The 22,956-nt window shown below is 57.3% G+C and overlaps 3 protein-coding genes across 13 annotated transcripts in view; all 3 read right to left on the bottom strand.

Annotated features, from left to right (window-relative positions):
* Positions 1-226: 226 nt before the first annotated feature.
* On the bottom strand, positions 227-6,131 carry LOC115603122 (coiled-coil domain-containing protein 183-like). 6 transcript variants are annotated; one of them, XM_032919708.1, is made up of 13 exons: positions 6,039-6,131; positions 5,268-5,419; positions 4,740-4,904; positions 4,511-4,615; positions 4,201-4,323; positions 3,690-3,818; positions 3,489-3,549; positions 3,309-3,409; positions 2,802-3,031; positions 2,319-2,478; positions 2,058-2,177; positions 1,713-1,809; positions 229-569 (listed from the first exon to the last, which is right to left on the bottom strand). In XM_032919708.1, the coding sequence occupies exons 2-13, from the start codon at positions 5,370-5,372 to the stop codon at positions 370-372; spliced, it is 1,596 nt and encodes a 531-aa protein (XP_032775599.1). In that variant the 5' UTR covers positions 5,373-5,419; positions 6,039-6,131; the 3' UTR covers positions 229-369. The 6 variants fall into 6 exon arrangements, with proteins under 6 accessions (XP_030330638.1, XP_032775599.1, XP_030330635.1 ...); XM_030474775.1 differs by lacking the exon at positions 6,039-6,131 and adding an exon at positions 5,732-5,955 and having other exon boundaries at positions 5,268-5,625; XM_030474776.1 differs by lacking the exon at positions 6,039-6,131 and having other exon boundaries at positions 2,871-3,031; positions 5,268-5,676.
* A 160-nt stretch (positions 6,132-6,291) lies between these two features.
* Positions 6,292-11,314, bottom strand: SBDS (SBDS ribosome maturation factor). Its single transcript, XM_030474807.1, has 5 exons — positions 11,139-11,314; positions 10,638-10,767; positions 9,413-9,613; positions 9,134-9,298; positions 6,292-8,514 (listed from the first exon to the last, which is right to left on the bottom strand). The coding sequence occupies exons 1-5, from the start codon at positions 11,264-11,266 to the stop codon at positions 8,386-8,388; spliced, it is 753 nt and encodes a 250-aa protein (XP_030330667.1). The 5' UTR covers positions 11,267-11,314; the 3' UTR covers positions 6,292-8,385.
* Positions 11,315-14,702: 3,388 nt separating this feature from the next.
* The window catches only part of HIP1 (huntingtin interacting protein 1), a 44,844-nt gene continuing 36,590 nt past the window's right edge, over positions 14,703-22,956 (bottom strand). For all 6 annotated transcript variants that reach the window (XM_030474756.1, XM_030474759.1, XM_030474757.1 and 3 more), the window contains 18 exons: positions 22,280-22,463; positions 22,098-22,186; positions 21,893-22,009; positions 21,701-21,802; positions 20,782-20,976; positions 20,500-20,647; positions 20,279-20,365; positions 20,053-20,160; positions 19,778-19,914; positions 19,563-19,673; positions 19,393-19,451; positions 19,184-19,277; positions 18,695-18,795; positions 18,478-18,583; positions 18,074-18,197; positions 17,797-17,858; positions 17,179-17,287; positions 14,703-16,694 (listed from right to left, as the gene is read on the bottom strand). In XM_030474756.1, coding sequence (XP_030330616.1) covers positions 16,684-16,694; positions 17,179-17,287; positions 17,797-17,858; positions 18,074-18,197; positions 18,478-18,583; positions 18,695-18,795; positions 19,184-19,277; positions 19,393-19,451; positions 19,563-19,673; positions 19,778-19,914; positions 20,053-20,160; positions 20,279-20,365; positions 20,500-20,647; positions 20,782-20,976; positions 21,701-21,802; positions 21,893-22,009; positions 22,098-22,186; positions 22,280-22,463 — 1,944 coding nt within the window. In that variant the 3' untranslated portion in view covers positions 14,703-16,683. The remainder of the gene's footprint in view (positions 16,695-17,178; positions 17,288-17,796; positions 17,859-18,073; positions 18,198-18,477; positions 18,584-18,694; positions 18,796-19,183; positions 19,278-19,392; positions 19,452-19,562; positions 19,674-19,777; positions 19,915-20,052; positions 20,161-20,278; positions 20,366-20,499; positions 20,648-20,781; positions 20,977-21,700; positions 21,803-21,892; positions 22,010-22,097; positions 22,187-22,279; positions 22,464-22,956) is intronic.

The following is a 22,956-nucleotide window of genomic DNA, read 5'->3' as shown; positions in this document are numbered from 1 at the left end:
GTGTGCTCCTCCCGTATCTCCCTGAGCCATTTCTCATGGATGCCAGTATCCACCCCAGCTGTAGTGGGGACACTGTGCCCAGATGGGGTCCAGACCCCCTGCTCCTCAATCTCTCAGGTTAGTGGACCAGTGGTCCTCTCACTCAGGCCTCGTGGTGCCCCACCACCCCAAGTCTCCCAATCTGCCTGCTGCAGAACCTGTTTTCCTTGATTACCTTCCATGTGGAGGGATGGAGTTTTAGGTGGCTAAGAAAGGGCAGGTTGCCGTGGTGGGGCTGATCTGGTGCCCACACCTGCAGTCACCCAAAGCCCACCAAGAACATTTGGTGTGACCAAAAGCTTGTTGCCTTTCTTCCAGCCAGTGATGATGTCACAGGTGACAGCAGCATGAAGCACAGGGACCAAGTAGAAATGACAGTGAAAGCTTGGTCTGATGCTGATGTCTCCCTGCAGAAGTGGATGAGGTGTCACTGTCCTGGGTCTCCAGCCCACAGGTCCCTGGCAAAAGCCCCCAGCATGGCTGCCCTTGAGCAAACATCATCTCTTTGCAGCACTGTTTTATGAGTGCCTCTATAGAGAAGAGAACATGGCCTGTGACCTATGGGCAGGGCTGAGGCTCCCATCCTGGAGCCAGAGGCTTGGTGTAGCGTTGTCTGTGCCAGCCCATTGGGGTCCCAGAGCTGTCTGGGGATGGCAGAGGGTCCAGGAAGGTGCTGGCCCCACAGGACCAAGGGGGAGAAAGGCAGCCTGCCCACAGCTGGGTTCTGCCGGGGAAAGCTGTCCCCAGCCCATCCCTCCAAGCCCAGCTCAGCACCCCTCCACCTTTGACCCACACGTTCCGGGGACAGAAGTGACTTGCAACCTCCTGGTTCAGCTGTACCACAGGCTTTGAAGGAAGAAAAAGCATCTACTCTATTAAATCAAAAGGGGAAAAGTGTAGAACAGGTGGTTTGGGGCATCCAGAGGTCTCGGGGAGCAACTACTACTTCCTCTTGCTTTTCTTCTTGCTTTCAATCAACTGCAGCCCCTGCTTCTTGATGTCTTCTCGGGTGAGGACAAGGCCATGCTGTTTGTCAGCAAAATCAAAATCATCTGGAGGAGAGAGTGGAGAGGAGGGGCTGGGGAGGGTCCATGGCTGCCTCTGCTGTGCCTGTGTCTCCAGGAAGAGCTGGCACGTTTTGGAGGGCTGCTGGCATCCTGGAGAGCCCTTGGAACAGGCAGTGCCAACTGGCTCTTCCACACCAGCAGCCCGGGGGACCTGCAGGACCTGCTGTGGCCTATCTCCGACACTGCTGGGGCTTCCCATAAAGGTCTGGGTCCCGCTTTGTTACGAAAAGGTGGTAAGGTGCCAGAAGCTCATTGTCTTCTCCAAAAACTCCCATATGAGGCTGCCACTGGCAGAGCCAAGCACTAATTATTCTTCACAGCCAAGTGATTTTGAAGATAAGGGTCTCCCCCCTTGCCCCACAGCATCCCTCCTTGTTCCTGTGGTGGTTCTATGCTCCCCAACCCAATGTCTACATTCTTTCTCCCACATCGACAGCAAAAACCACCACTATGCTCAAAGCCTTAGAGACAGCCAAGGTCAGCCCCAAGGCCTGGAGCAACTCCTGGGTTGGGTTCTGCTGGGACAGTGGGAGATGGGCAAGGACACCCAGAAATCCCAGTGGGCAGGGGCTGGGGCAGTTGCTGTGGGATGTGTCCCTTTCCTACCTTGGACCCTCATGCCCATGTCCTCCAAGGAAACCTTCTGGTTCTGCAGATCATTCGCGATGGTTTTCTCCAGCAGCTGTCTGACCTTCACAAAAGCCTGTGAAAGAGATGCTGTGTTCATAGCTGAAGGGGAGGCGGGTGTTACAACCAAAGGGGTGCACAACCTCGATGTGCCCCTGGCAGGGAACACCCCACAGAGCCCAGCACCACCTGGGGCTGAGCTGCTCCATGGCTCTTCCCTTGAGCACCTCCATCCCCCAGCTGGGAGGACAGCTTGAGATGGGCCACCCAGGAGAGCCTGGAGTGGGTCCCAAAGACCCCAGCAGGGATGGAGCCCCTGTGTACCTCATCATCCTCGCTGTGGCTGTAGGGGAGCAGGTCAGCCACCCGCTGCACCAGGTACTGCAGCTTCTGCTCACACTGCTGGAGCTTCTCATCCACTCCCATGGCCTTGACAGAATCCTCCTGGAGTCAGAGAAAGAACAGCCTTGGTGGGGAAAACGAGCCCCTTGGGGTGATGGTTGCTGCACCAAGTGTCACCACGTGGTGCCGTTGCACCACCAAGCAGTGGCCTGGGCCGTGCTCAGCCCAGCACTGTGCAGGTACCTGGCCAGGCACGGTGATGCCATGCAGACGGATGAAGAGGTTGTCAAGGCCGTTTTCAAACTCCAGCAGCACCTCCTGGCTCCTCAGCAGCTGGGCTCGCCTCTGTTCCAGCCGAGCCTCTTCCCACTGCAGCCTCGTCCCCAGCTCCTCTGCCAGCTCCCTGGAGCCAACCACAGTCACATCCATATAACTGCACAGGGGTGCAGAGACACCCCAAATCTGTTGCAAAAGCTGCTGCTCAGGTTCTCCCCTGCCCCCAAGTGCAGAGCAGAGATGGTGCCTGCAACCCAACTCCGTGCTGCTGCTGGTCCTACTTCCCATGCCAGGCAAGGAGCAAGGGTCCTCCTGCCGCCAGTGCGGGAGCTTTGGGTGCTCTGCCAGGACCAGAGCTGGGGCAGCACCCTGCTCAGAAACCCTCCCGGGGCAGGAGGGGTGGGCAGCTGCAGTGGGATGAAGGAAGGGGTGCCCTGTTGGGGCACCCACCATGCACATGTCCCCCTGCCCCCAAGGATGGTGGCCCGCTTGGCATGACTGTCCCAAGGCCAGCAGCACCTGGTTGTGTTGGGGGGCTGGTGAAACTTCAGCTCATCCAGCTTCATCTCCAGCTCCTTCAGTGTCTTCTTCAGCTCCTGCTTCTTCTCCTTGCACTCTGTGAGGTACTGTTCAAGTTCCACCAGGGACTTCTGCTGTGCCAGGAGCCTGCCGGGGATGTCCTGACCGGGGGAGAGAACAAGGACTCAGCCCAGGGCACTCCTGCAGGGTACAGGATCTGGGCTGTGACCCTTTGGAGGTTTCTGCACCAGGAACTGCTGCAAGCTCATGTCATGGAGCAAAGCAGCCACATCCCTGCCTGTACAAGAGGGGCTTTGGGGGGCTCCAGTGGAAGTGGAAAGCAGATAACCCCGCAATGGAACAAGGTAAGCAGACAGGGCTCAGCTTCCTGGGGCTGGAGCAGCCCCAGTTTCTACCAGAGATGGGTTTTCACCTTACCCAGAGGCAGGAGCACTGCACCGCAGCCTTGGCCTTCTCCATCTTCTCCATCACCCAGTCTTCACGCTCCAGCCGGGACTTGGTGGCCTCCAGTTTGGCAGCTGGTGTGGGAGGGTAATGTCAGGGAAGGATACCTGCGGCTGCGCCTGCGTCCCCCCCTGCACCCTGCCAGGCACTCACCCACCAGCGGGTCCTGCGCGGGCAGGCTCAGGAAGTCCCCAGCGAGGTCATGCCTGGCTTGCTGCAAGGACGTTCATCGTCACCCCCAAGCTGCAGGCACCCTGGGGGAGCTGGCCCTGCAGCCCCCCACCCATGGGAGGCTGGGCACTGATGCCTGCCCTCTGCCCACAACCCTGCCTGCACCAGGTCCCCCCAGCTCACCGCTTTCAGAAGCCTTTCACTCGCTTCCTTGAGCCAGCGTCTGTCTACGGGCACTTTCTGAGCAGCCAGGGTGTGGTGCCTGAGCTCTCCCTCTGCAAGGAACTGGGTTTCCATCCTGGCCATGTGCTCCTGGAGCAGATCAGAGAAGTGGCACCCAAAGCTACAGTGGACATCTGTGAGCCAGATGGGCTTCTGGCATGGCCAGCATCAAAAATGCCACCCCCTACCCTGTGTAAACAGCCAGGGAAGGAAACTGAGCAAGGACAGCTGGAGAATGGGGCATGCCACCTTCCCCATGGCCAGTGCTCCAGGCAGCTGTCCCCACTCCAGGGCAGCCTGGCCCAAGAGCCAGACCTGGGAGGAGCTATGGAGGCATCTGGGTGCTGTGGGCAAGCCCAGCTCAGTCTCTTTCAGTCTTTCTTGAAGGAAGACTCAGCAGCCTGGACACGTGGTGCCATTTGTGGACGCTGGAGGGTGGGAAAGCACCCCGAGGTGCACTGGACCATCTCACCTTGGTTACACGAGCAGCTCTGAGACCATCCAAGGCCATGAGCTCCATGTCTTCCACCTCCCCATGCTGCAGCTCAGCCATCTCACTCAGGAGGTCCAGGTGCAGAGGCAGATGGGCCAGCTCCTGGGACATGGGGAGCCACAGCACAACACCCCACTGAGTCCTGGGGGTGCCCTGTGCTGGGACAGGAGATAGAAGGGAGCAGGAGGACCTCCTGCAGGAGGGCGTCCCACCAGCACAGCCCCTTGGGCATTCCAGTGCCTTTGCAGGGGGAGCAGGTGAGGCAATGGCACAGTGAGGATGAGCTCACCTTCCTTAGGGCATCCCGCACCACCAGGTACAGGGCAGTCACCTTCTGCCCAGCGTGGACTTTTGTTTGCATCTTCTCAATGTTGTTCTCCAGCGTGCGAACCACCTGGGGCAGAGATGGTTGGGGACAAGGGGTGACCCCATGTACTGAGCCCAGTGCCCACCCAGGGGTGCAGGGGTTGACTGAAACCCCCCACGGGTACTGCCACCCCAGGAAGGGGCCTGGGTACCTGTACCTGGTGCTGCTTGGCATCCATCTGGGCATCTATCTGCAGCTGCTGCAGCCGCCTCTGCAGCTGCTCCCGGGCCCGGCTCCGCTGCCTCACCTGGTACAGCAGCATGTTGCACGTGTTCATCTGGTCATAGATTTCAGCCCGGAGCTTCTCCTGGGCCACCTGGATGGGATGCGAGAGTTTGCCAGGCTGGAGATAGGGCTCGCTGGGCACCCATGGGAGAAGGGGGTCCTGCCTGGAAAACTCTTTGTAAAGGCAGAGCTGGGATGGTCACTCGTTTGGCAGGACAGGAGCTCTGCTGAGGCGAAGGACCTGCTCAGCGACCTAAGGAGGACACGGATGGGTTCTGTGGTGCAAAGGGACCCATGAGACCACTCATGAACACACCGTGTCTCACTGCGCCAGCCCTGTGGGGCTGTCCTCGTGCTGGCACCAAGTCCCTGTTCCCTACACCCCGTTCTTCTGAGTGTCCCCTGAGCCCCAGCCCCCTGTGAGCAGCCCAAGCCCACTGGACCCTGCTGTTACCTCCAACGTCTTACTGGCCAAAGCGATGCCCAAGGGCTGCTCCGCTCCACAAGCCTCAGAGATGGTGAGCTTGTGCTGTGGGCAGAAGAGGGGCAGAGAGAACATCACCGCCAGCCTGGGGATAGTCCCAGCCTCCTGCTGCCCTGCACTTCCTGCTCCGGGAGAGGACCAGTGGAGGAGCCGGCTCTGCAGGTCCAGCACCAGGCAGGGAGACAGCAGATGTGACCTTCCAATACCTTCTGGATAAGGCCCAGAACATGGGCATCATCCCGCACTGCCTCTCGCAGATGCGGCAGCAGCTCTCCATTCTGATTGAACTTTTCTTCCTGTGACTTGGTGTAAAACTTCCTTGCTTGCCCTGCAGGACATTGAGGTGCTGTTGGTACCATGCACGATGATGTGAGGATCAAGAGCCCTCTGCGTGCCCCAGGCCAGGCCCTAACACAAAGCCGAAGGGGCAGCACCTTGCAAGGCCATGCTGGCACGCAGCTCATGGATGCGCTCGCTGAGGTTTGTCTTCTGGCCCCGCATGGTGCTGGCGCTCCTGCCTTGGCTCTCCAGCCCCACTGTGCGTGTAGCAGCCATTGCAGTTCCACTGCCCAGTGCAGCAGTCACAGAGCTGTGACCACAGCAATGGAGCTGAGCTCCCTGCGCCCCCGTAACTGTTGCCAGGCTGTAACCACAGCAATGGAGCTGAGTTCTCTGTGCCCCTGGAACTGTCGCCAAACTGTAACCACAGCAATGGAGCTGAGTTCTCTGTGCCCCAGGAACTGTCGCCAAACTGTAACCACAGCAATGGAGCAAGAACAGCCTGTTGCTGCCTAGACGTGTCCCTTTGGAAATGTCAATTAGTCAGGAAACGGCTGTGCAGGGAGTTACGCTCCTGTTGACACGGGCAAGAACCAAGCAGCTCCCAATACTGATATTTATTTTGATGCTCACCATATGTTCTTGCTCAACTACAAATGTGACAAGAAATGCAAGCATATACAGTTGTTTGTTGGTCAATACCATCAAGCTCCCACTACTAGAGAGTTGTAGAAAAAGACTTTCTAAGGAAATGGCCTTCCCAGCACCAAGCTCATACATCAGCTGAGATCAAGTTTCTGTAACTCGGGATCTTTAACCTGCAGCCATCCTGCTGTGCTCTTGGGGTGGAACATTGAAAACAAAGAAATACAGGACTGTCAAATATCCTCTGAGGCTCTTACTCAGCATCTCCTTTGCAGATTTATAAATGGCATGTTGCTGCTAATAGCCAGTCACAAGCTAAATACCAACATGATCATCTCCAGTGCTTCATCGAGCCTGCATGAAGAGATGGCCATTTGAAAGACAAGCAGTTGAGGGTTTGTACACCCGAGGAATCTCAACTATCTGGCCATGCATGTAGAGATCTCCACAGTGAGGTCATGTCCACATGACAAATACAGGAATTATGCCCCTAAACTTTCCTAGGCAACATTTCAACACACAGAAGATTACCTTAGGGGCAAGAGAAAGCATTTTAAATCGGATAAAGCGGTTGTTTCACTGTCCCTCAGCAAAACTCAGCCTCACTAGTGGCAGGGCCTTCCAAAGTGTTACTAAAGACATTTTATCCAACCTTGCACAGCCAACAGCCCACAGACTGCTGCAGCAGTGAGCTTCCGAGAAGAAGCCTCTGACTAAGGACCTAGTCCCTCAGCACCTGACATGTCAAACCCCTCCTCCTCCAGGTGACTTCAACGCTCCCTGCTCAAATGTCACAAAATCCACAACCTGTTAATGGTACAAAGGAAAAGGCCCTGTCAAGAGTACAAACCAGGGCTCTGTTCAGTTGTCATGGGTCAGGCAGTCAAGTGCTCTCAGTAAACAGCAAACAATGAACACAACACACGCTCATTTGGAAGAGAGATCTAGCCCTTGGCTGGCCTGCAGCTCCTGGCTTGCTGCCTACCAGCAGTGTGGAAACAGGCAATAATGCTAAAGGTTTACAGTTTAGCTTTAAGTCCCCCAGGTACAGGTGCTTTGCATGGTGCTTTCTATTTTAAGTATCTCCTTCTCCAGTTGTCATCCTCTCTTCTCCTGTCCTTTGGAATACACAAGTTCAATTAAAAGCAGTTATTTAACACAGCTGAGACAAGACTGAACAAAACTGTCAAGAACTACATACTGTGCTGCAAGAGCTGGCTGGGAATTCTGTGCATGTATTAGAAAGCAGCTTAGAAAGACAGAGGTAAAAGGACAGCTGCCAGAATTGTTCTCTACTGCCCTGAAAAGCAAAGGGGCGCACACAAACTCTTCCCACTGGGGAATTACGGTCCAACAACAGCCTGTCAAGCTCAACGGCCAGAGGCCACTACTGCCTGGTCAAGATGCATTTGAGAACAGCTCACGAGCGCAGGCTCCCCCTCCAGCCTCCAAAGAGCATTGCCACGGCCAGAGACACCTCCTGCATTATTAACGAAAATAATTATTTCTTTCTGTACCTAGAATACATAAATAGACAATTTATTTTTATTAATGTAGCTAAATATATTTTGTGAAGAAGCTATTTGCAGAATATTTTTTTCTAAGTCAGCAAATACTGTTCTATCCGGTGAGGAAATCTTTCAGAAGGGTCCTTTAAAGTATTTAAATTCTCAAGCAGCCCATCAGGGAAGTCTAAGTCAGTTTTCACATTGCCAAGAGACCAGTTTTTAGACACTCTGCACCTCTTTTTCTAAAGAAAATGCACGTCTCTCTTCTTAAAGCTCCTCTCCTCACATACAAAAGCCACCCCTCAGTGACCGATGCAATCTTCCACTCAACACTGACAACCTGAAGTAAAAATGATTGGCACCTTATCAGTCAAACACTCTCCAATAGCAACCCTTAAAGTAAACCAAAGCTAGAGTAACTTCTCTATCACATCTTCGCTCAATCCTCATTAGTGCAACTCTGACACAAAATGTTCCTACAGGCAAAGACGTTTGTAAACCAAGCAAGTGTAAAATGATTAAAACAACCCCAAACACGCTGCATGGAAAAATCCCAAAGGATTAGTGTCAGAGAAGGCTGCAAGAGACTGGAAAAAACCAGGAAGGCCTAACAGAAAAGAGTGGCCAACACCAGTCAGTTCATAAGAGAGTTTTCATCATTCCAGCTTTTCATCTCCTTCCTCCACGTCTTTCAGACTGAGCACTTCCAGTGTTCCTTTCCCTTTTGTTTCGCTCCGGATCAGCTCATCAATCTCTCTGAAGCAGCCTGGGTCAATAAGGCACACCTGAAATGTTTCACATTTCATCAGTCATTATTTGATTTTCACCAATCTCTTTTCAAGGTCAAACATTAATTTGTATAAAATAAAATTGTGCAGTTACTCAGGACTTTGCAGAGCTAGTAAGTGATTTCTATTAAGGAATCTTTCCACACGAGTTCTGCAGTTCCATCTACCCACGCTGGATGTGGCTTTTGACATTTGGGATTGCTAGATTCTAATCTGTTCTCAGAAAGATTTTACCTAAGATCAAATTTTGCTTTAACATGGACCTTTTTCTATAAACCTAATTAACCACTGTCAAAATATAGGCCTGACCCACCAAACAAAGATGAGTAACACGCCATTTATGCAGAGAAACTCATCCTGTTGTACAATAACCAGTGCTAAGAGAGATTACACCATACTTCTCCTCAGCTGGAAGCGGCAATCTCTGTGGAAAAAAGGCTACTTTCAAGCTGACATCACTAGGATTGTGTGAAAATCAAAACCACAGACTACACCTCTGCTTAACAATCTCTGGTAAACTTAACAGTTCATCTAAACAACTTTTAATTCACCTTCTAGTAAAACATACAGCTGTAGTCAAATCAAGCAGGAAACCCAAGGACTGCTTATTACTTACGATTTCCAGCTGTTCATGGAAGTCTTCACTCTCAATAACTTTAATCAGTGGCTTAAGCTTCTCTTTTAGTTTCTTCCCCTCCTTTGCTGGAAGGATAAATCGCAGCCTCATGTGAGCACGTTCAATTTGCATGGTCTCCTTTAACTGCCTGATCACTTCCAGTGCCTGTAAAGACATTCAGAAAAAAGAGCATTTCCACACCTGCTTAAAAAGCCCCATGGAGAAGTTACACCTGACGACAACACCTCTGAGCAGAAGCAGATTTTGCCAGAAACAAACCTGCTGCTTCGTGCTTTTGTGTGGTTTGACAGAGTAGTGAATATCCTTCATGGCTCTCTCTATAAGGATCACTGTGTACGGCCTCTTTGTGTCTGGGTTCACACATTTGTCAGCCACAATAGTCGCGATGTCTCTGAACATCTGCTCCAGCTGCGTGTGTCGTTCTTTGTCTGATACCTGCAGTTCCCCTTTTGATAAAATCTGAGCAAGAGAAGTAAAGAAACCAGTTAAGAAACATCATGGATTTGACTAAAGAGTGAGAATTCATGTACCTTGGTATCCTGGTTTCAGCTATAATAGTTTTTTTTTTTCTCCCCCTTCCTAGTATCTAGTGCAGTGCTGTCTTTTTTGGCTTCAGTCTGAGAATAATGCTGGTAACACACCGATGGTTTAGTTGCTGCTCAGTAGCACTTACCCTGATCAAGGCCTTTTCAGTCTCTCATACTCTGCCAGCGAGGAGGGGCACAAGAAGCCGGGAAGCGCAGAGACAGGACACCTAACCCAAACTAGCCAAAGGGGTATTCCATACCACAGCACGCCATGCCCAGGATAGAAACTGGAGGGAGTCACCCAGAAGGGACTCCCTGCTGATCACTGCTCAGGTCAGGCTGGGGATTGGTCAGCGGGTGCTGAGCAATTGTATCGTGCAGCATTCCTGGTTATTGGTTTTCTTTTCCTTTTCCCTTTTAGTTTTATATTCTCTCCCCTTGTTATTTCTCTTATTATAACTAGTGGTAATAGTATTATATTGTACTTTAGTTATTCTATTGTTCTTATCTCAATCTGTGGGGTTTACATTCTTTCGATTCTCCTTCCTACCCCACCCGGAGAGGGCAACAGGGGTGTGAGTGAATGACTGTGTGGTGCTGAGTTACTGGCTGGGCTTAAATCATGACAGTTGCTAAAATTTAACAATTGTTTGAACGTTTTGGTTAGACATGAAGTGCAGAAAAAGAATAATCATATCAATTATGTACAGCATTATGACAGACAACACTGGAAAGACTTCAGACAAAAAACCCACCACGGACACACTAAACTACCAAAAAAGCAGCGCAGGTTGACTGGAATCCTCATCACCCACAACGTGTCCACAGTTCATGTCCAACCAAGAAGGAAGGAGTAAGAAACTAGATCTGTTCTTAATACTCAATTGAACTGTCCAAAGTAAGCAACTGTCCCCTTCCTCTCCAAGCCTTTACAAAGCCAAGGGTGTGACACCTACCACCTTACAGATTTCTGTTTGGTCATCTGTCCCAAACGCTCGAATGAGATCTTCCTTCTTCGCCACCTGGCCTTTGGACACGTTGACAAACACCGTGTGTGTCTGCAGGACCTCGTCAAGGTCTTTCTCCCTGGAGATGAGGCAGGGTTAAAAAACGTGTTAAGTCAGCAACCTGAGAGCGAGAGTACGAGTTGTCAGCGAGGAGGAACAAGTGCTGCTGCCCAGGGCTGAACCGCTGGAGCCCGGGAGCTTCCGTGACCCACATGTCACGGCCACGGAACGGCAGAGACACCGCACAGCCCCGGGGCACTACCCCTGCCTGGCTCCGCGCGGGCCTCCCCGCGCCTCCCGGCCGGGGGCCATGCCAGCTCCCCGGCTGCACAGCCGCTCCCACGCGGGGCTGCCCCCGCCACAGCCGGGTCCCCACACCGGGACCCCCACGGACCTCCCGCCCCAGACCGGCCCCGCACCCGGCCCCGGCAGTGGCGGCCCATCACTCACGCTCCGCTGCGCCACCCCAGGACCTTGTTACGGTAACAGGCGATCTCGAAGCGCTTCCCGCCGCGCCGCGCCCGCACCACGGCCACGTTAGTGAGGCGGATCTGGTTCGTGGGGGTAAAGATGGACATGGCGGCTACCGCGGTCACCGTACGAGCAGGCACGCTCGGGGCCGAAGGGCAACTGCCTCCCCATTGGCCGGGTCCGCCCCACGCGGCCTTCGTATTGGCAGGGGCCGCCCGACGCTGTCTTCCCATTGGCAGCTCCGACTCTTTCCCCGCCTCCCCGTCGCTCCCGCATGGGAGCTTCCGTAGGGAAGCGGGGGAGGGCCGGAAGCGGTGGCCCCTGGGCTGGAGCGGGGGCGCTCCGCGGCAGCGGGTGGTGGGGCGCGGCCGGAGCGGAGGAAGGCGGTGTCCGTGCCCGGGAGGGAGCGGGGCCGTGTGTGTGTGTGCGCGAGCGAATGGCCGAGCGGGGAATGTGGGGGGTAACTGCAGAACCATGGAATGGTTCTGTCAAGGCAAGAGACAGTAACACAAATCCGGTCGGTCGGTGTGTCATCCTTAAAACCCAGGTATCCGAGCAACCATACACGGTAAAAACACTATCATAGCTAAAACTGAAGACAGTATTCTCTGTATGAACAGACCTCTGTGCTGCTGCAGCTGGGGTGTCATGGGTGGCAGTGGCACAGCCACCAAGGGATGGGTGTGCATTCATATGGGTGCCAGGGGCCAGGGCAGGGAGCATCATCTCTTGGCTCTGGACTCCGGTGAACATCAGGGCTGATTCTGCAAAGCCACCCCAGGGGGGCTGCAGCATCTCCCTGCGTCACCCCCACTGTCTCCCACCTGAGGTGCCCTCCTCCCCGCCACCGTTCACGTGCCTCCTTTCGCTGCAGAGCGCATCACGCAGACAGTGGAGATCATCAAGCACATGGTGGACATGGAGGAGAAGGGTGTCAAGCTGTACCTGATCACTGCGGACACGCCAGGCTTCGGTGATGCCGTCAACAACACTGAGTGGTGTGTGCTGTGGAGGGTCTCCCCAGGGATGGGCAGCACCACTGTGGGTGCCAGTGACTGAAGGCGGGATGCCCAAGGGTCATCAGGCTGCGATATTTGAGCCATGGGATGTGTTGAGCTCAGAGTCCAGGGAACTGTGGAGGTCCCACAGTCACCTCCCTGTCCCCACAGCTGGAAGCCGGCAACGGCTACATTGACCAGCAGTTTGAGCAGTGTTTCCATGATGAAAGTGGCCTCACCAGGAAGAACATTCAGGACAACCGTGTCTGCTGCTGTATCTACTTCATCTCACCCTATGGCCATGGGTACAGGCAGCGAAGCCCTCCTGGGAGTGGTGGGGACCCCACAGGCAGGGGGGCAGCTCTTGGGTGACCCCTGGCTCCGGCAGCCTCTGCCCCGCTCCCACTGAACGGCACCAGGGGAGGCAGCACCGCAGCTCCTGGGAGCTGGTAAACCCCAAACGGGTGGGGATGAGCCACAAACGAACAACTATTTGGATCTGGGGAGGGGGAGGACCCCCATCCGCTCTGGACTCCGCTAGTGGCTCCAGAGCACCCCCACATGGGGAGGGGGCACCAGCAGAGAGGGGAAGGGAGGGGAGGCACTGCTAGGGCTGGAGCAAAAGTTTACACCTTAGGAAGCATGGCAAAATAAAGCCAGGAAGGAAATGCTGCAGAGGGGCACAGAGGGTCATCCAGCCTTGGCTGTTGTTTTGCGAACAGGTAAAATTAACATTTGGGAACACGGTCTCATGGCTGAATGAAGATATCTTGATCTTCACTCTTCAACAAAATCAACCTAATCTCCCCTCGATCATCTGCATAAATGATGCCCCCAAGTATTTGAATGCCTTTGATGGCTAAACTAAATTAACCTGATGGAATATATACTCCAATACCAGTATCAATGACACAGATGCCTTGCGTATTCAATCTTGTTTCCTCCACTCACCCTGCATTGAAAGGACCTGCGGGGAACTCATAAAATCTTCTTTAACCTCCTCCAGGCCTGAGGCTGTGAAGAGGGACCTTGACTCACACCACCCAGAGGAGTGCTCAAAATCACACATCTCTTCCCCCAGCAAAACATACACTGCAGGGAGAGGTTTTCTGCAGGATGGATCAGTAGGGAAAGGATTGCTCTGGCTGGGCCAGCAGCGTCCTCTGTCCCTGTCGCCTCGGCCATAAAGAGCCTTGAGGCTGCTTGCTCCCAGAGTGGATTCAGTTTGGGATGCTCCATGGCTATTCCCAGAGCACTGGGAAAGACACTGAGCCCTCATTTCTTTGGGTTCAGAGCTGGAAGTCACTGAACTGGAAAGCAGAAGATAGTCTGTCTTGTTTACCCTCGTGTTTGTACCTCCTCTTGCTAGCTACAGCGCACAAAGGAGGGACATGGATTGCTTAAAGGGCGCTGCTTCCACCTGAGGAAGTAAGATGCAGGGATCTCATCTCTCCTGGAAGCCTGGGGCTGACTGAAGGATGGAGACCATGAGCCTACAGCGCATCCCAGCATTTCCCAGCACGTTTCCCCAGTCTGTGAATCCCTGTGATGACAGAAGCCACTTCCCCCCAAACCACATCCCAGCCTCTCCCACCCCCAACAATGCAGGGAAACACGCCTGACCCACGAGCTTGCCCAGACAAAAACCTAGACCACATCCTTCTAATCTCAAGGGCAAAATGAAGTCTCGGAGGACTTCCCGACACAGCCCAGAGGCCCAGGTGACGGGCTGTGCTTCCCTCTGCAGTTCACTTTCAGCAGCACTTTTCCACCCACTCCTGGTCACATCCCATTTGTCAATACTGAAGCACTAACCCCATTTACCACCTTCCCAACTCACTGGCAGTGACCTGGACTGCTGGCTCACTACCTCCTCTTGTTCTCATGATCACTTCCCAAAGCCTGGTCGTCCTCCTGCTGCAAGGGCCACTTCCTGCATTCCTTGATGGCGCTGAGTACCGTCTCTTTGGTGTAGGGCTGCTTTTGTCCTGGAAATTCCATTCCCCTGTCCCTGTTCCATTGGTACCTCTGTCCCACCCGTGCCCCTGACAGCCAGTGTCCCTGTGCCACCCCTCGCCTCTGTGCCTGCAGCTGCCACAGCCCTGCTGTGTCCTGCCGGGCAGGCACCATGGCAGGGACGACGACAGGGACCACACAGAACACGATCCCCCTGAGCATCTCCCTGGCCATGACCCCCACGGGCCACCCAGCAGCAGGGACCCCCGTGCCATGGCCCTGCCGAGGGGACCCTGCAGCCCAGCTGAGGAGGGCAGGGCTGTCTGCACGGCCCCCCTGCAGCATCACCTCGCCAGAGAGGGAGCAGGCTGCTGAGGAGGCCAAAGCCACCGCTGCTCCTCGGGGCTGAGCAGGGACCAGGTCCTGTCTCCTCCACGAGACACAGCAGAGGTGATGTGCAGGGTGGCCCTTGGCACAGAGCTGGGAAGGGGACATCATCACCCAGGTCACCTTAACAGCATCTCCCCAAGTAATTTTTTTGGAGGGTTCTGAGCACACCCATCAGGTCAGAGCCCCAGGACCCCCATGGTGACACAGGTCCCTGCCACCCGCCCTGGAGCCGCAGGGCTGGGCTGAAGGCTTTATTGAAAAATTGAACACACACAACATAGTAATTATTATACAATGAAAAAAAAACCAAAACAACTCAACGTGCAGAGCAGGGGCACTCCCACTGTCCCCAGCACCAGCCACCAGTGCTGGGGACTGCAGGGGGGACACCCTCCCCCCACCAGCACCCAGCCGAGATACAAAAAGGAGAAGGGAGTTCGGCCGAGGGAATGGTGCCGCCACCCCCGAGCCCCCACCACGACTCCCTCATCATCCCCAGCCCCAACCTGGCCTGGAGGCCTGAGGTAGTTGGGGGTACCCTGCACAGGCAAGACACCCCCCCAGAAAGAGGGGGGAGGGTGTTGAGGCTCCCGGTGTCCTGCAGGAATGGGATGGTTGGTATTGCATCTAGAGGGAGCTGGATGGGGGTATGCCGAGGCAGAGGGGGCCCAGGGGGAGCCCCGAGTGGTCCCTGGCAGGCTGGGGCACAGGGCAGGTATGCTGGCGGCAGGGCTGGCCTGAGCACACAGGGACACTGGGCCCCGGCATGGTGGACGGTTGCGCTATCCTGTGCGTAGGGGGTGGCAGCCCTGAGGCCATGGTGATGGCCTGGCCAGGCAGGGGAATGCTAGTGGGTCCCACTGCTCAAGGTCCAGCCAAAGGCAGCACATGGTGACAGCCCAGCCACCACTTTCTAAAGGGAGAAAAAGGCCAAACTCTGGCCCCCCAGCACTCCGAGGGGGCTGGTCTGGCTGTCTCACCCTCAGGAAGGGGCAGCTGCCTGAAGGCAGGGTGCAGGCAGCGATGCTGCCAGGCTGGGAAGGACACCCTGGCCCTGCAACGGACATGGGCAGGACTGTGGGGGACAGGGACATCGCTGCGCAGTCTGATGCCACTGTCCCTGCTGCAGCGAGATGAGCTGGGGGGCCCGAAGCTGGCAGACAGCCCCCTGCCCTCCGAGCCCCCTGCTCCAAGGCACAAAGGTTCCCTAGCTGGTGCCAGCCCCACGGCAACACCAGCACTGATCCCCCTTGCACCGAAGAGGGTGGCAAGGACACACGGGTAGCACCAGTCTGGAGCAAGCAGGCACAGGGAGCTGCTTGCTCTGGCTTGGGGTGCTCTGGTTTTGGGCACCCTGGTTGCCCCCCAAACCCTCTATGTTGCTGCCCTATAGCTATCCCCCATCCCCAGGAGCTGGTGGCTTGTGCGGTGGCACCATGGTTGCCCAAGCCCGTGCCCAGCACCTTGCAGAGGCTTTATTGCTGGCATGAACACAGTGATCTGTTGGGGCGGGGCAGCCCAGCTCCAGGACAGGATGGGGGGAAACATGTTCTGGGGACCCAGAATGCTTGGCAGCAACCCTCCTGCTGCCTGCCCCGCTCCCTGCCGCTGCTTGCCAGCACCTTGGTTGCCTTGTCCCATGGAAATAACTCCCACCCGCCCTGCACCAGCCAAAGGCATTTGGTGCCCCGCTGGGGGGGAGCACACCTAGCACCAAGCCAGTAGCACCACACGAGTGGCACCCCGGGGCCCTCAACAGGCTCCTTTGCAGCGGGGGGATGCTCCACTGAGCCAGGGACTGGTTAAGGCTGGAAAAGCAACGAGAGGCAAAAGAAACCCGAGCGCTCTCGCTCAGCCCGAGGCGGCTCAGAGAGTTCCGAAAATCTGTGCAAAAACAAAACAAAAGGGTTAAAGCCCCCCCAGCGACCCCCCGACCCCAAGCAGCTCTGATAAATACACGTGCGGTTTGCAGCTGGTGGCAGGCTGGCGAGCCCTCGCTCCTGCCCCGGCAGCTCCCGGTGCTCTGGCGCTGGAGGCGGCTCCTGGCAGGGGGATGCAGAGGACATGTGCTTCGGGGTGGCTTTTGCACCAGTTTGTTGTGGATCTTCCCAAAAGGCTGCACCGAGCTGGGTCCTGGCTGGCCGCAGGGGCGTCCCCTGCAGCTGCCTCTGCTGCTGGGGCTAATCCGCAGCTGGAGGGGAACACAGAGGGTAAGGGGGTGAAAAGGAATGTGGTGCCCCAGAGCATCTCTCTGCCTGACCCCTGTGGGACCCCTCAGGGGTTTGCAGGACAGCAGAGCCCCAGGAGCACCCAAGCACCCTGCCCGAGGGTGATGCAGGTTGGACCAGGTTCAAGGCCAGGCTGGACGGGGCTTGGAGCAACCTGCTCTAGTGGAAGGTGTCCCTGTCCATGGCAGGGGGTTGGAACTGGATGAGCTTTAAGGTCCCTCCCAACCCAAACTAGTCTGTGATTCTATGTGGGTTCCACAGGCTTTTGCACAGTTCAAGGTCTCTGTGGCTTTGCCCCCACATGGTGACTATACCCAAGCATCACTTGTGCCAGCTGGAGTGAAATCCCTCCTGCTCCCTGCCTGGACTGTGGGCAGGGCTTCCCCATCCTACCCTGCTCCTTCCCAGAGCAGCTTCCTGGCTGGACCAGGCCTGGCATGCACTCACCGTCCTCCCAGCCCTCCGCCACTCCTGCCAGCTCGTAGTGCTTCTTGCGCAGCTCTCCCAGCTTCTGCCGCTCCTTTTGCAGCTGGTTTTCCAGCTCCAGCACTCGCACCTGAAGGATGTTATGGTCGCCATGGCCACCCTGTGCCCTGGCACAGCAGCTGGTGCTCCAGCTGGCCTGAAGTCATGCTGGGCTGGGCACCTCCTTTCACACCCGGTATCTCCCCAATACTGAGCCCAAAGACCACTGGGGTACACCCCATGAGTGCTCCAATGGCGAGTGGTCGGTCCTGGGGAGGGGATTCAGCTTGGGTGGACACCACCTGCCGGCATGAAAGGAAACTCCCCAGGGCTTGCCCCATGGCAGGCAGAGGTGGGTGCTGTGGGGCAGCCCAGTGGGCACATGAGGGCAGGGGGAGGCCACAGGCTGTTGTGCCATGATGGGGACAGCATCGGGTAGGGCTCAAGGACCAACTGCACGTGGCTCCTGGGCAAACCCATCTGTTACCTTCACACCATAGAATTTTCCCGTGAGTTGGGGCTGGGCATCTGGGCAGCCTTTCATTAGCCTGAGCGAGGCACCAGCAGCTATATTTCCCAAAACACGGAGGAACCTCTTACCTGCGAGTCCATCTCCTGACGCTTGATCTGGGTGAGTGTCATGCTGGAGAAGTCCATGCTGTCTGTGGATATAGACACCATCAGCCCCCCTCGAGCGCTTGTCCCCAGCTCAGACCCCCCAGCAGCTCCCATGCCATCCCAGCTACCATGGGATGTGCAGGCAGTGACCAAGGGACAGCCAGAGGTAGAGACCACCAGTGCACAGCCAACTGAAGATGGCGAGTGCAAAAAGCCGAGGTTCCAGGGCAGGTCTATTCTCCTGCAGCCCCATGCTTACCTTTCTCCTCCACCTGTGACTTCCCGGCCTTAGTGGAGGCCACCACGCTGGCTGTGGCCTGGGTGACGCCCCGCGAGGCTTGCTGGAGCTTGCAAAGGTTGGCGCTGTCTTTGTCTGCCTTCACCTGCCAGGGCAGCCAGAAGGGGTGTGCTTACACACTGTGAGGGATGGGGCAGCCACAGCTTCTCTGGGCACCCTGTGCCAGCGCCTCAGCACCCTCACAGGGAAGAGCTTCTGCCTCAGAGCTCATCTCAATCTCCCCTCTGGCAGGTTAAAACCATTTGCCCTCCCTTGACCATGCTCCTTGGTCATGCTCCTTTTGATGCAGCCCCCCAGAACATGGTTGGTTTCTGGGCTCCAGAGCAAGTGCAGGCAGCAGCAGGAGAGCTCCTTGAGGTTCTTACCTTGGAGGCTGCCACGAGCTGGGCAGTGCTGGCCGCGATCTCCCGTGAACAGACCATCAACTCCTCGAAGGTGCCTTTGCCTTGCACCACCAGGTCAGCAGCGTCGCTGCAGGAGGACAGAGAGGGGCTGGAGCATCATCCTGCTACCCCTGTCCCCTCCCTGTGGGGACAGCAGGACCCTGCCACCCCCCTCTGCTCTGGTGGCAGTGGCACTTACACCATGACAGTGGCACCCCAGCCCACAGCCTTGGAGGCGGAGATGAGACCCTCTGTCCAGCGGGAATTCTTGGCATAGAACTCCTTGGGGGATGCTGCACCCTATCATCGGGAAAGGTATGGTCACAGGTGGGGGACAGGGAGGTGGCAAGGCCTGGGACCCCCAAACCCCTGCTCATGGGGAATGGAGTACGGGCTTCATTTAGGATGTATGTGGGAACTGGGAAGCCTGAATCCAGGGGGTGATAGGGTCCTCTACATGGAAAGGGAGGTCAGGGACCTCCGTGACACCCTGGGGACCATGGCGAGGGCAAGACCCTGGGCTGGGGCTTGAGCTCTTGGCAGCTGGTGTGGATGCCCCAATAGGTCAAGGCTGGGAGCAGCACACCCCAGCAAGTGCACAGTGACCCCCACTGGCCCTGTGCCTTGCCCACATCCCTGCCCGCACTCCTGCCTGCATCCCCTACCTGCATCTCTGCCCCCAGCTCACCCGTCCACTCTCCACGATCTCTCTCTGGAGGTCCTTGGAGGCCAGGACCAGGACGCGGATGGCCTGCATGAGACCCGTGCAGGAGCCCAGGATCCTGTGAGACAAACCCCACTGAGCCCCACTTGTGGGGCAGGGAGACCCCTGAGCTATGGGGCAGCTGCTCTGCGTGTGGCACTGGCCCGCATCCTGCCTGCCTGGCCACTGCTCACCTCTCGTTCACTTCCAGTTTGACCCCAGTGTCACCAGCCCGTGCCTTGCTCAGCATCTCCTGGTAGAGGAGAGAGAGGCTGTGCTGGGCCCCGTGTGCCGTCCTGGCCTCACGCTGGTGGTCCCAGCAGACATGGCGCCCATGGCGCTCACAGCACGTGGCGACCCTTACCTCGATGCGGGTGGCCGCTGTTTCGATGGCCGCCGCTGTTGCTGCCATCTCCTTGTCCACCAGGTCACCCAGTTCCTCCTGCTTGACATCCAGCCCTCTGGGCCGCAGCTCCTGGGGTGGGACAGGACAAAAAGGACCGTCCAGGGCCGGCATAGCCCCTCTGGCAGTGCCCGCCACGGCCTGACCCCATCCCATCAGCCCTCCTGGGCACCCACCTCCCCAATGGCGCTGATATGGCCCAGGCAGATCGTCACCAGGCTGCAGTCAGCACCTTTCACCTTGCCCGGGTCCTGCAGGGCACTGAGGTAGCTCACAGCCTCACTGCCGCACTGCTTGCACACCTCCAGCAGACCTGCATGGGCAGCACGACAGGCTGAGGGTGCCACAGGCAGGGACAGAGACAACCAGTCCCTGCCCGCCCCAGTCCCTGCCCGCCCCTGCCCCTTCCCATCCCAGCCCCTGCCAGCCCTGTGTGGTTGGCAGCACTCACGGTCAGCGGGCTCCATGGGGGCGAGGTGGGAGGTCGCACTGCCCTGCAGGAGGGTGTCGCTGACAAGGTGGGCGAACAGGGCCAGGCAGGGCAGCAGGGAGCCCACAGCTGCAGTGGGACAGGGGCACATGCCTCAGCCCCGGTGGGTACTGCCCACCCAGCCCAAAAGTGCTGAAGCTGCCCCATTCCCCCAGCCCAGCCCCTGCCCGCAGCTGCCGGCTCCCACCTGCGTGGTCGGAAATGTATTTGCCGTGTGCATCCTGCAGCCTCTCCACGCACTCGGAGGCTGCCAGTGTCCTGGACAGGAGGCAATCTGCAGGCAGACAGCAGGCAGGACTCAAACGCAGGGAGTGCTGCTGGCATGGCCCAGAGGACAGCAGAGAGTGGGGCTTGGCATGGCAGCAGGTCGGGATAACGCCAGGTTTGGCGAGCCCCCAGGGAACTCACCCGCCGAGCCAGTGCAGCCCATGTGAGCAGGATCCTCCAGGTGACTGAGGGCATCCTGCACCATCCGCTTGGCCTCCTCCGCAGTGCCTTGCAGCAGGGTAAACTGCTCCTCAGCCACGTGCCGCTGCAGCGCCTGCTCCCTGCTCTCCTGCCGAACCAGAGTGTGGGTCGTGGACCATGCTGTGACGGCTGGGAATCACCCCCACACCCCACCGCTGCCTCCAGCTCTGCTGGACCCCATGGCACGGCAGGGAGGGAGATGCTGGGATGCCCCTGCAGTACCTTATCTCTCAGCTGGGCCTGCAACACCTCCAGCTCCATCTTGCTGCTCTCCTGCTCCCGGCCAAGCCTGTCCCGCATCTGCTGCAGCTCAGCGTGCAGGGCAGCCACTTCCTCCCCATGCCGCTCCGCTGCCCGGCTCAGGCTGTCCCTCTCCTGCTCGAGGCCAGCGATCCGGGTGCTCTGCTCCGCTCCCGCCTGCGTGGGCACAAAGTGGGGGGGGCTGAGCCGAGGGTGAACCCTCCAGGCTGGGGACTTGCTCATGGTCCAGGCTTGGGTCACCCCAACCATCCCTGCTTGGTGCATCGCAGCCCATGCAGGTTGCAGCCCTGCATCACCCACTGCCCGGCAGCACCCCTGCAGCACCAACGGCCTTGCCTGGGGCCGGCCAAGGCTCCCTGGAGAGCCCTTTCACTTTTATCAGTGAAAATCCACTGCTATGATGACCGTCAATATCCTGATGGAGGAGCGGATGAAGGCTGGTGGCTGCCAGCTCTGCCCCATCCCTGTCCCGCTGCATTTGCCTGCCAGCCTCTGCCTTCTGTAAGGAGCATGGAACCCCTGCTGCCCTCCAGAGCTTCACAAGCATGAAACACCCTCTGGCACAGAGGCGAGCCTGCCAAGGTTTTACAGTGGGCAGAGCTGCCCCCCCTGATCTTGCTCTGGCAGGGATTTGTTCAACAATCCCTGCTGCTGGAGGCTGTTGCTCAGCATGCTCTTGCACCCAGGAATCTTCAACTCCCTGCATGTCCCAGCTCCCAGAGCATTAAACCCATCTAGGTGTGGGGAAGAAGAAGACAGGGAGCTAGTTATCTCCCTGCTGGGAGTAGGCCAACAGTGGGTAATGCCTCTGGGATGGGGACACCTCACCCAAGCACTGTGACAGCAGGCAGACCATGCAGGGCCACCTCCGGGCTCTCACCTGCGTGCTAGACTCCAGTGTTCCCTGGAGGACCTGCAGCTCCTGTCTGCTGGCTGCCAGCTCCCTCTTCAGCGTGTCCAGCACCTCTGCCTGCTCCTGAGACTGCCGGCAAGAAGAGAGGTTGGCACTGGAGCCCCAATGGGCAGCTCCCCCAGCCATTCGGGGCATGTCTCCTGCTCCATTCCCACTCACCTTCCTCTGAGCCTGCTCGCTCACCCGCTGGAAGGAATCCTCCAGATCCTTCTTCTCTCGCTCCACATCTCCCTGGGCCTGCCTGGCTGCTGTCACCTGCTTGGTCACCTCCGCATTCTGGTGAGAGCAGAGGAGCTCAGCAACCCCTGGTGTCAAGGGGCACGGCTGGGAAAAGGGGATACCAGGGTGTATTCAGGTAACCCACCTTCCGCAGCAGGTCGGCATGGTTCTGCACCAGCTCACTGTACTTCTCCTTCAGCTTGCTGTAGCGCTGTTCATTGGCCTGTGCCCGCCCTGCCTCGCACACAGGGACACAGGGTGAGCACCGGGACCCCCGCTCTGTGGCTCACCCTCACCCCAAGCCGAGCGCTGGCTCTCCCTGCTCACTTTCAATCTCCGTCAGGCTCCTCTGCGCCTTCTCCGTGTCCTCCCGCTGCTTCTTCAGCTCCTCCAGCTCTGCGCGCAGGAACTCGCTCTCATCCTGCGCCTGCTGCTTCAGGTGCTGCTGCTCGGCCAGCTCAGCTTCCAGCTCACTGGCGCGACCGCGCAGCTGCATCATGCCCCGTGCGCTCTGCAGAACGGCAGCAGGCAGCTCCCAGCACCATTCCATGGCTGCCAGTGCTGCCCCATGCCTGCCGGTACTGTCCGGCAGACACCCCATGGGTAGCATCCCACAGAGCCCCACGTGCAGCAGGGTGAAGCATGGAGGATGCTGGGCAGTGGGGGTGAGCCTGGCCCCTCCGGGAAGGGACATGGATCCTCCGGCACACCCAAGGACCCCCTGTAATGGCACGGATGGCTGCATCAGGGATGCAGAAGCCATCAGGGACAGGGCAGGACAGACAGCAGTGACAGGACAAGGAGAATGACTTTAACCCGCCAGAGGGGAGATTGAGATGAGCTCTTAGGCAGAAGCTCTTCCCTGTGAGGGTGCTGAGGCGCTGGCACAGGGTGCCCAGAGAAGCTGTGGCTGCCCCATCCCTGGCAGTGTTCAAGGCCAGGTTGGACACAGGGGCTTGGAGCAACCTGCTCTACTGGAAGGTGTCCCTGCCCATGGCAGGGGA

This window comes from Strigops habroptila (genome assembly GCF_004027225.2).
Source record: "Strigops habroptila isolate Jane chromosome 13 unlocalized genomic scaffold, bStrHab1.2.pri S16, whole genome shotgun sequence".
NCBI classification, from domain to species: domain Eukaryota; kingdom Metazoa; phylum Chordata; class Aves; order Psittaciformes; family Psittacidae; genus Strigops; species Strigops habroptila.
The sequence above is the reverse complement of the archived record's forward strand: the minus strand, read 5'-3'. Positions and strand labels throughout refer to the sequence as shown.

What these genes read in the sequence shown, in the direction of transcription:
- LOC115603122 (XM_032919708.1), bottom strand. Translation starts at nt 5,372, where the DNA reads ATGTTCTCTCTGCCCCTCTTCTGCCCACAGCACAAGCTCACCATCTCT. An exon ending in TGGCCAGTAAGACGTTGGAG is followed by an intron (nt 4,905 to 5,267) that starts GTAACAGCAGGG and finishes CATCCCATCCAG; the next exon opens with GTGGCCCAGGAGAAGCTCCG. An exon ending in GCATCACCGTGCCTGGCCAG is followed by an intron (nt 2,178 to 2,318) that starts GTACCTGCACAG and finishes CTCTGACTCCAG; the next exon opens with GAGGATTCTGTCAAGGCCAT.
- SBDS (XM_030474807.1), bottom strand. Translation starts at nt 11,266, where the DNA reads ATGTCCATCTTTACCCCCACGAACCAGATCCGCCTCACTAACGTGGCC. An exon ending in CTGGGGTGGCGCAGCGGAGC is followed by an intron (nt 10,768 to 11,138) that starts GTGAGTGATGGG and finishes CCTCATCTCCAG; the next exon opens with GGAGAAAGACCTTGACGAGG. An exon ending in TCCATGAACAGCTGGAAATC is followed by an intron (nt 8,515 to 9,133) that starts GTAAGTAATAAG and finishes GAAACATTTCAG; the next exon opens with GTGTGCCTTATTGACCCAGG.